We start from the raw sequence: 11,406 nt of genomic DNA, 5'->3' as shown, positions 1-11,406 counted from the left end.
ATCACATAGTGGTTAAGAACAACAGGCTTTGAAGCCAGACTTATTGGGCTTGTGCCTGGCTCTATCATTTACTGTGTAACTTGGACAAGTTATTTAACCTCTCTGAGTTTTGGTTTCCTCTGCAAGATGGGGACAATAATAGTACCCGTCCCATAGGTTGTTGTGAGAGTTACTCTAAAAATCTCACATATATTAAGTTATAGTAACACAGAAAGTTCTATATAAGGGTTAGCGTTATTGCTATTATTATTATCCTGGGGCATCATGTGAACTTATTTGATCTCATATTGACCACATTATAACCAAGTCCAGAGTATAGATTAGAGTACTTCTTTGACTTGTATAATTTAATGTGATATCATTCTGTGAGTTGGGTACGATTGGGAACAATTATTTTTATGAAAAAACGGGGAGAGTATGAACTTTTCAAAGTCACAGATAGTCTGTGATGGAGCTCAGTCTAAAACCCAGGTGTGCTTATTTCCAGCCCCAGACTCAAGCCCAAAGCGGGGAGGGCAATCACTGCACGAGAAAAGAAACTAAGATGCTGTCAGCGTCCTGTGCCTGGGCCCACAAGGCCCTGCTTTCAGCTGCAGAGAAAGCTCATGAAAGGCATTCCAAAGCCCAAACCCAGCATCTGGCAAATTTCTTCCCAGTTCATCACTGCCTCACTTCCTGGCTGCACACCTCGTACTTGACCTTCCATGTTTGTTCTTCCAGTTCTTTGTTCCATGTTCGCTCGGCCCTCAGCTTTGGTATCCTACTGGTATGGCTAAAGCCTGGTCTTCCCAGGTTACCTCTTCATCTCTTGGGTCACAGCTTATCTCACACTTCTTCCTTTGGTTCATTTAGACTGGCCTGGAGGTGATGGGCCATGTATACCCATGAGCATGTATATATTATCCTTGGCTCTTCCCCAGTAGAAGTGTGTACTTGGTTACGGTCTCAGTCATATCACATCTGAATACCCAGTCTCAAATAAGAGAATGACTGAGATGTCATGAAAGTATAGATATTTATCCTTTGCACAATCAAACAATTCTCATCCATTTTCTCCTTTAGGGATGAGTGGGGGAAGGGTGATAAGCTGACTTCATTTTAAATCACAGTTCATTTCTTCATCTTCTGTCTCCCTGTATGCTTTAATATATGTGTGCAGAGATAGTATGAATTATAATGCCAACAGGAAGACATGTAATACAGCTGGGCTGTGGTAAGGGGACAAGTGTGCTGAGTCAAAAAGCTGGACTAGAGGTCTCAGTTTCTTTATCTATAAATTGGGTAATATACATTTCAGAGTATTTTTTGAAAGATTAAATGGCAATTTATATATATATATGTATACATATATGTGTGTGTGTATATATATATATACACACACATACATACACACACACACACACACACGTATACATATATATATAAATTTAACACACATATATGTGTGTATATATATATATACACACACATACATACACACACACACACACACACGTATACATATATATATAAATTTAACACCCAGAGACTTTACAATTTCTTGGTACATTTTACTGTTAGCCAAAGATTCGATGCTTGACAAGAATAAGCCCAAACTGGAAATAACTGAGTTACAGAGCACAGCTGCCTGACAGTACCTTATGGTCTCCCACAAAAGCATATAAGAATTTTCATTTTTTAGTATTTAAGATTCTCCTTTTGTGTTAGGAAATGGCAAGTCATGTGTCCCTGGAAATGTCATTTCTTAGGTTCTAGGTTTGAATATAGATGCCATCATTTATATCAGTGTGACCTTTGACCCCAGTTTCCTTAAGTGTTATTTGGATGTGATAATATTTCTGACGTGTGTGCAAATCAAAATGAGGTAATACGTCATGTGGACTGTTCAGTTAGCATTCAAAAATTGGATATTAGGATAAGCTCTGATTGAAATCTTCCCAGTGGTTATAGATGCTGCCCTTTGACCTGGAGCTGTGCACAGAGGGAGGGTACGTGCCCATTCTCACCTTGGACCTGTGCAACTGGCCATGACACCAGGAGACTCATGCTCCAAACTTTCAAGACAAGATGTTTCTTTGATCTTGGGCCCAGCAGAAAATCTCCTTTGGCAAGCCTAGCCATGACAGCTGGGCTCTGCAATGGCAACTTTCTGTAGACAACACTGAAAAAATTCTAAACGGCAAGTACTCTAGAGAAGACTTGATGAAGGAAACCAGGTGTGTGCCGAGAATCCAGCTGGAGAGAATTGAAGCTGTGCCAGATAGCTTTAAATAAAAAAAAGAAAAATGGAAAAAGGAAAGACAAAAACAAACCCTTAGGAGAATCCAGGCCAGTGTCTCCACTGTGATGGCCTTGGTTGGCCAGAGACCCCAAGTTCCCTCCTCTGATCGCCTCTGGTTAATTTTCTATGCAAGTTGACAAAAAAGAATGTGACAAGTTCTGTCTCAGAGCTCACAATCAGGCAAGACAAGGCTGTGCTCGTCCTTGCTGACCCAGGAGACCGAGAAACCAATTAAAACTCTTTCTCGCATTTCATCCTCCAGTGGTGGTATCAACATAATGATGAAGTTCTGGTCCAGAGAGTCCATGAAGTAGGGGCTAGTGATTCCTGCCTGGTGTGGATTTGGGGGAGACCACCCGGCTCAGCTTAATTGATCATTTAGCAGGTAGTTGAAAAGCTTAGGAAGATGGAATAGCTTCTGCCACAATACCCTAAATGAGGCAGACTACAAGGCTACAAAAATCCAGAATTCCTTGGATTCATTGACACAGGATGTCTGAAGCTTCTTGAAGCCTGCAGACCCTTTGCCCAAGAAATGATCAAGACATTCGAATGAATCCACATCTCCATGGCCTTCTGCTCAGGGGCAGATGCAGATTTTGTGGAATGTGAAACTGACATAATTTGAGGAGGCCCTCTTAAAGGCAAAGACTACATAAATGTGAATGCAAAATTAGGTATGAAGATGAATACTTACTTGGAACAAAAATATATGGAAGGAGATTAAAATTTTTTAAGTTGAAAAATACCACATATTAAAATATTTAGAAAAGTAATCTTTTTATATTAGACATGCCTGTATAAAAACTTTTTCCCTAATTTTTCCTGCAATTTCCCTTAAAACTTTATTATATAATTAACTTTTATAATATTTTCTATAGAGAGAATGAAAGATAATTTATCTAATTGAAAATTGATTTTTGCTTTTAATAGTTTAGGGATTTTTTTTGGTTTCATCACTCGTTATTGGTAATTTCACCATTAAATTATTGGTTAAATTTTTAGAATGATTAAATATTGAAGAAATTTTTACACATTTCTTTCATATATGAGCTATAAGATTTTTGGACATTTCCAGTTATTTGTTGTGTGTGTGTGTGTGTGTGTGTATACACTCAGCAACTTGTTCTTAAATGTTCTTTGAATCGATGAACTCATTAACCATTTTATCATCAGTTATATGTTGTCCTCACATATTGTTTCAGCATGATGGGTGATAGTAATATTACTGGAAGCCATTTCTACTGGTACCGTTGTAATAACTAGACGTAGAAATGACTACAAATCACACAAATATATCCCCCTGAATCCTAATTAAATGCCACTTTTTCACAAGTTCCTCTTAGCCAGGTCTCTAGAGTTTTCATAGCCACTCCAATGTCACCCAACTCAGAGGGAAAGGTGATGGAAGATGTCCTAGTGAAGAAATACAGAGATCTTAACCAAATGTGGTTTAAATAACCTACTTTTGCAAATTTTACAAAAATTTATGACCACGTGACTCTCTTACTAGAGCCTTTCTCAGGGCCCTGGAAGCGACACATACAAGCAAGGAGCCCTCACATACAAGCTTTATTAGCTCTGTGGTAAATTTACATATGAAGATTTACTCAGATTTCCTGGATGACAGGCTAGGCTTCACATCACTAGTCACTAAATGTTGAGAAATGACTGGGAGTTCAGTCCAGCTCAGTTGCCCAGTGTTTCTTCAGCTTGAAAATCTTGCCAAAAATACGTGAAGGTTTAAGGAGTGTGTCCCTAACAAGGAAGTAAGTTTTGGTTGGACTTTCTATTCATAGCAGAAAGAGCTTCCCCTAGGTTCTCTAGGGCCATCGTCTGTATTAAGTAATTCGAATTACCCCAAATCAATACGTCAGCACCATTTTGATAGCCTATTCTCTTGCAATCTCACAAAAGAAATGCTGCAAGAGTGATCATCTGGCCCTATAATTAGAGCCTGGCTTTGAGATTTCAGTACAACCTAATAGGTGTGAGTGCTAGTGCTCCTTGGAGCACTTGGTGGGTCCCATGTGTCAGGTAGTGGACTGCAGCAAACCCTGACTGGGAGAAACGAGGACTGGGACTGAGTCCAGGCATAGGGTACTCCACCTGGATGACACTGTTGGCCCCGAGGTGCCTCTGTCAGGGTCTAAAGGCAGCACTAGTAGAGAGAGTAGTGGTAGGCCCTTTTCTTCTTCTTTCTTCTTTCTTCTTTCTTCTTTCTTCTTTCTTCTTTCTTCTTTCTTCTTTCTTCTTTATTCTTTCTTCTTCTTCTTCCTCTTCCTCTTCCTCTTCCTCCCTCTTCCTCCTTCCTTCTTCTTCCTTCTTCCTTCTTCCTCCTTCCTTCTTCCTCCTTCCTTCTTCTTCTTCTTCTCCTCCTCCTCCTCCTTCTTCTCCTTCTCTTTTTAATGTGGCCATGACTGTGAAGTATACAAAGGTAGAACCTGCTGGAAAAGCCACATTTTCCCTGAAATTATTCACTGTCATTTTAATTGGTTTTATTTAAATGATTTTCTTAAAGACTGTGATAATTGAACTTCAATTTAAAAGGTAGTAAGCGTGTTTTCTTCAGTGATGAAACACATCAATGTTTTGACTCCTGGCCACTCACTCCCTAAACTTCCAAACTTACCTCCCTGCTGAGACCTTCTTTCTCTACTCCACATGACCCCATTCTCATCATCCTTATTGCAGTTATTCTTTGTGGTCATTCCTGTATATTATTTGTTAAAGATTTGAAGGATTGATAATTTCAGTGTTCACTGTCTTGTCTTTGGGAAATGGGGATGATGTTGGCAAATCGAAACCGTAGTGAATGTGTATGCTTGGAACCTCTTTTATTTCCCTCTTCTTTCTTGTTCTCTCTCTCTCGTTGTCTCTGTCTTGCTCCTCCCAGAGTGCCGTGCTTGCTCCTGCATATAATGGTGGCAGAGCATGTGTATTAAGAATGCTTGAAGGAATTTGCTTTACAGAATATAAGATTTAAGGAAGATGTCTGAGCTTCAGCTATCTGAAGAGTCATCATGTGGAAGAGAAGAATGATTTATTTTTTTGTGACCCCAAGCAGTTACACTGGGCCAGTGGTTAGAGATAGAATGAGCTACCCATTGGGAGATATGTTAGGAACTGGATTCAGACATTCGTTGGATTTCGAGTTCATTCTTTGGTGAGTTTCAACGAAGTACAAGAAAATCTAGCTAGCATCCCATGGTTAGATAACACCCTGACAGTAAGGGCAGCCTTTTATTTATTTTTATATTTTTTTACCTTTCCTAGGTTCAAGAGTACTTTACTCTTGGAAACTGTACCCCGAGTCTTTGACTCATGTGGGTCTGCCTTCACCCCTGTATCTTTAGCACCTTTATACTCTTCTGTTATTCCCCGTCAAGGACCCCATTCTGTCTGCTGACATTGGATAACTCCTCTCATCTATAGGTTCCTAGTAGTCATGGCGTCTGTTCTGTCCTGTCAAATCATCACCTTGCCTAGGGTTCAGCTCATTTGTACGTGACTCAAGCCAGGAAATGAAGTATGGACTAGTCCTTCCCAGTACCTGTGATTCCCTGAATCTATCACTCTTTATTTTGCTTGGCGGATGAAGAGAGTCTCACTGTTTACCTTGAATAGAAGTGGATCTCACTACGGGTATGGACCATGGAATAATTTCACCACCATTCCCCTCTTTGGTCATTTCTGTTTTTCCCTTCATAGAATATTAGATTAACACCAGATTCTCAGGAAATGCATTTTGAACTGCCTGGCTTGACTGTCCTAATTTACTCTGCTTGTCTTTTCCTAGCTTTGTTCTCCTTTCTTTCTAATTCAATACTTTCTTGATACCAGTGAAGCCACTGAGCAATACCTAGCTCCATCACAGGCTCTCAGATCATAAGAGGATGACCAATCTGTGTTTGTGTTCATGCCATTTCTGTATGTTTTACTGATAAATTACCCCTCAAAAGAGAAACGATGTATTTTTAATGAGGCCTTTGAAAATAATGTTTTGCTTTTATTACTAGAAAAAATAAGTTTTATTGTTAAAATACTTAACAAATTAAGTTTTGCATATTGTAAAATATTTTACTACATGGACTCTACCCTTCATCATTAAAAAACAAAATTAAAAAAAACAAAACAAAACAAACCAGAACTATAAATGAAAGAAAAATGTGTTAAAACAATTAAATTTATTAATTCTCTCTCAAGTGATCTGAACTTAACCCTACCTACCCAGAGAAAAGCTGGTTTTGTATCCAACAGTAGAAGTGAAAAGCCAGCCGTGTCAGACATCCACAGCTAAAGATGATTTCAACCCTTACCCAAGTCATCTCATGGAGCAGCCTAGAGTCATCAGCTGCTAGTCTTTTCTCATCAGTTATGGTCTATTCTCCTTGCTAAGCCTGTTCTCTTCCTGGGCTAAGATCCTTAACCTTTGTCACATCACTGACTTGGAGTGTCTGCTCGATCACCTGGCGGAAGTGACACCAGCTCTGGAGTACCTCAGCCTGCTGGGTAATGTGGCGTGTCCCAATGAACTAGTCAGCTTGGAAAAGGATGAGGAAGACTACAACAGATACAGGTGAGTATCCAAGGGGTTGAGCATGGTAAAAGAAGAGAAAAGTAGCATTTTCGAGGGGATAATATACTATTTGGTGTATATTAGATGTTTGGTAAGTGTCAGTGGACTCCTCATGATTATGTTAAACCTTCACCTTTGTATAACCTATATATTGCCATTGTCTCCTTTTGTTGACATCACTGGAGCCAAGAAACACGAAAAGCATTTGGGTGGTCTAGGTCAGGGGTTGACACTTTTTTTTTTATAAAGGGCTAGGTAATATTTTTGGCTTTGTCAATCATATGGTCATATGTTGCAACTATTCAACTCTGCTATTATAGTGCAGAAGTAGCCATAAACAATTTGTAAATGAACAGGCATAGCTATGTTCCAATAAAAAATTACTTAAACAGACAGCAGGCCAGATTTGAGCCATGGGTTGTATTTTGCTGGCCCCTGCTCTTCCTGTGGTCTGCATCAGAGTCACTGGTTAGAGAGAAAGCACTTCCCATAAAAATTTAGGGAGCTTATATATGGTCTCAAGAGGAAGTCCCACAAGCCCATAACTTTGTTCCAAAAAGCTATGCCTCAGTGTCTACCAACCATTTGCTTTTATGGGCTCCAAGTAGAAATGCTTTTCTTCTCTCCACTTCTAAACCATTTGCTTTGAAACACCTGATCCAAATTCATGTCTCTCAGGGAGTCTTCTTATCTTACTCATTTTACTAAATTCATTTTATTTTCTTTCTTCATTTGGGATTCTGTATGCTCTTTTGGTGAATTTTTTAAATTTTTTCATATGTATTGCCTCTCTCTCCATTATGATATATGCTCATTAATGAATCAATATGAGGACGAAGTGAGGAAAGGAGGAAATACAAGGCAGGTAAAGCTACTGGAAAATAAATTTGGAGGAATTGGGGAAGGAGGATAATGGTTTGAGAGGAGGAATTTGTTCTGTCGAGACTCGTAAAAATCTGTGGTAACCCAAGAAAGGATGTAGTTGAGAGCATTCATTTTGTATAAATGCAAATCTGTAAGAAATACTGAAGGCCAATAAATGTTGTATATTTAAAAAGACATACACACACACACACACACACACACACACACACACACATATGTAAGTAAGGCTACATCAGGAATTCAGTTATATTTTTTTTTACTAGGAAGAATTTTATATCTTCAACTTCATTTTCTAGGTTACTCGATTAATTTTGCAGGAGTCTTAGACTACTTTTAAACCATCTTAGAATAAAGCTCTAACTGTACTTTTCAAAATGTATTAAATCTTTCTCTATCATGAATATTTTCATCTGAGATGTGATACTATCAATTTGAATATGAATTCTATTAGGAGAAATATGGTTAATGTTTAGCAGGTGAATAATTACAAATTCCTAAATCAAATCTTTAAGTTGCTTAATCATTTAGAACTTAATTTGCTTCATTTACACTCTTATCAACTTTCAAACATTTAACAGCTTGATTTTAAGTACAAAGAGATAGCTTAAAGCATATTTTATCTTATTGCAGCAACTTATTTATAAGATATGCCTTGGAAAGATCAAGTAAATCCAAGAAAGTTTTCTGAATCAACATTTTTAGTCAACCAAGTATTGTTTGGGAAATTCTCATTTTTTTCTGACTTTTTTTAGATTTCTGTGTTTGATTCTTTAAAATAGCCCAACAAATTTTATATATGCGTGATGTGTGTATATATGTATATGTGTTTATGCATACATATCTACATACATGTTCATTCATTCATGATTCTGTATGGGGATTGAACTGTAGGGACATTTTTTTTTTCTAGACTGAGAGAAGTAGAGGGAGGAAAGTGTCCACTTCCATCTTATTTTATTCAGCCTTAAATAGAAAGAGGGCTTTATGAGGTCATAAAAGGAAAAGTTAATTCTATTTGTTATTGTGGTTGGTCACATTAGCAAAAATATTAAGACCCAAGGTATAAGGGTTCAAATCAGATGATCTGATATGGAGACCAGTTTGCCAGTGGGACTTTTAAAATGGGAGGATAATCTATATCAGTGTCCCTTAAACAAGGCCATACTTCTGAATCATCCAAGGTGTTTTGATTCATTTAGTGGTAAATGCAACAAAATAGTCAATAGGTGATTCCGAAGCTCAATTAAGTACTGGACTACATAGTATTTAAAATCCCTGTTGGCACTAATATTCCGAGAGCCTCTGCTCCCAAGCTGTTACAGTTCTTCCTTTACCATCTCATACTATTTTATGTATTTTTATCTTATTTACTTCTCTCACTACTTCTGGTATTTCACCATCCAGAGAATAGCTTTCAGTAGGCAAGGACTGTATCTTGCCCTTTGAAGCCTCATTAATACCTTAAGTAGTGCTGGTCATGGAATAGGGCTTTGGTAACTTTGCTGGAGCCTGCTTGAAATTACCTTTCCTCTCAGGAGCTCAGTACTTACAGAGAGATGCAGGGACCTTTGGGCACCTCACTCTCAGGAGCTCAGTACTTACAGAGAGATGCAGGGCCCTTTGGGTACCTCAGACGCCCACTGCCTATTTGGAATCAGACCTGTTTGGATGTCAACAAATGCAGTTAACAAGCAAGAAACTATCCTTCAGACTCAATCCAAGTGCTGGTTGTTTGGGCATGATTCTTCAGGGAGGGCTTGATTTTAGAGGAGTGTTCCGTCTCATGAGCTGACCTGGGCACCCTCCAAGCCTGTGCTCCTCACTCCAGATCTATTTCCCTGGAAGGTATTGAAGGATGAGGTGGGAAAGACTGTTTGTTAGTTGCACATATGGCAAAGTTGCCATAAGGAGCTGGATTCTGGAGGCTGCACACAACCTAAATCACATCTAGTCAAAATTGTCGTAGAAAATCCAGCAGTCACCCACCATGGTGGCAAGATGCTCATACTCGGAGAGAAATGGGAACTAAGCACAGTGGTGAGAACAGTTAATGTGTGCCCATCCAGTTACACATCACTATATAGCATCTGATCATTGAGTGAAATAGTAGGTTATTCTCTAGTAATTCTAAATTTTTTGTTCGTTTTACTTTTTATTTCTGTTTTGACAAGCAATCTCATACTTGCATTTGGATGAGATAAACGTGTATATGATTCAATTCTATTTCATGGTTTGTTCATCCTGGAGTTTGTGCTTCATTTGAACCTGAGAAATTTTAGGATTTCACAAGACTTTTGAACCTAGAGGTCTTGTGGCATTTGGGTTTCTACGAAGCAATGTGGCCACTTTTTTTTTTTTTCCTTTTGGTTAACTATTTTCATGTCTCTTCATCCACAAAGCATGAGATCTGCCTGCCTTATAGCTGTTACCCAGAGCATAATACTAGGGCCTCTATGTAAATTTATGTGACATTCTCACTAGAAAATTGCTTAAAAAATGAATGATATTTCTACGGTTTACTGTTTTTCACTTTAAGTACGTTTTCTGACAATATGTCTTCTATTAATCATTTAAGCAATAGTAGGAGCCTTAAAGAAGTGTATTCAGAAGCAAGAACCCATGGTTCATTTAGTGCTGTCTAAAAAAATTTCTTATTGATTGGCATCCTCTGTGGTTATGTGATGTAATATTTATAATATGTCACCCAGCCATACATCAAAACAAGTATGTCTGTTGTTTCGTTTCCATGGGAGATGCTGATTTCAGAGAGGTCTGCCCAGTTTTACGTCACATTGTGGCCAACCACTGGACCAGAAATGGGAAGTGACTAGATTTATGGAGTTATTGGAAATGGCTTCACAGATGCCTTGGTGTCTGCAGATTCCTTCCTCCCCTCCGCCACGCCCCCCCAACACATCACCACTTTTCCTTCCTCACTTACCCCCCATGCACCTGGATTTTCTTGGCACACATCCCCACAGTTAAACAGGCTCATTAAATCTGTATGTGAACACGAACATACTACCAAGCTGTTGAGCAGTGCTTTGGTCCTGCTGGGGCAGGAGCAAAACCACGCCTGGAAGTTCTCTTTGCCATTCGTCATAGATCATGGCTGAGAAATGTCCATTGCCATGTTATTATAGGAGCTTAAACCTGCCCATGCTTTGCTGTGTATATACACTGTGCTGCTATTTTGGGATGAATGTTGAATGGAGGTGAATGTGCTAACCAGCAGCCTTCGGGATTTGAGCAGGAAGGGAGTGGATGAGGCAGAGCTTTGCCTGGGAGACCACCAGCATTCTAAGCAACCACCTGGGGTCTCCTATGGACTTCAACACTGGCCAAAAAATGAATCAAGGTTGGGAAACTTGGGTGCCCAGAATGTCCTATTTCTTGTCTTCCTTTGCAATTATTTTCTTTCTTCTTACTGCAGGAAAAAAAGTGAAGGTCAACAGTACACAAGTGCTGGACCTCAGTTGTCAAATAAAGAGATGGTCTCATGGTCTCTTAGCTCAATTTTGTCACAAACCCTTGCCATTCATTCTTTACTGCCACTGCAATCTTTGCTTGGCCTCTCCTTCCTTCGTATTCTCCAATAGGCCCCTCTGTATGCCTCACAACTTTAAATTATTTAAAACGTGACACCATTTCTTTGTTCCCT

General features: G+C 39.0%; 1 protein-coding gene across 2 annotated transcripts in view; it reads left to right on the top strand.

Annotated features, from left to right (window-relative positions):
• Positions 1-11,406, top strand: part of LRMDA (leucine rich melanocyte differentiation associated) — a 977,969-nt gene that overhangs the window by 550,073 nt on the left and 416,490 nt on the right. For both annotated transcript variants that reach the window (XM_015592197.1, XM_006915487.2), the window contains one exon: positions 6,721-6,860. In XM_015592197.1, coding sequence (XP_015447683.1) covers positions 6,721-6,860 — 140 coding nt within the window. The remainder of the gene's footprint in view (positions 1-6,720; positions 6,861-11,406) is intronic.

This window comes from Pteropus alecto, unplaced genomic scaffold (genome assembly GCF_000325575.1).
Source record: "Pteropus alecto unplaced genomic scaffold, ASM32557v1 scaffold155, whole genome shotgun sequence".
In the NCBI taxonomy this organism is placed as follows: domain Eukaryota; kingdom Metazoa; phylum Chordata; class Mammalia; order Chiroptera; family Pteropodidae; genus Pteropus; species Pteropus alecto.
The sequence above is the reverse complement of the archived record's forward strand: the minus strand, read 5'-3'. Positions and strand labels throughout refer to the sequence as shown.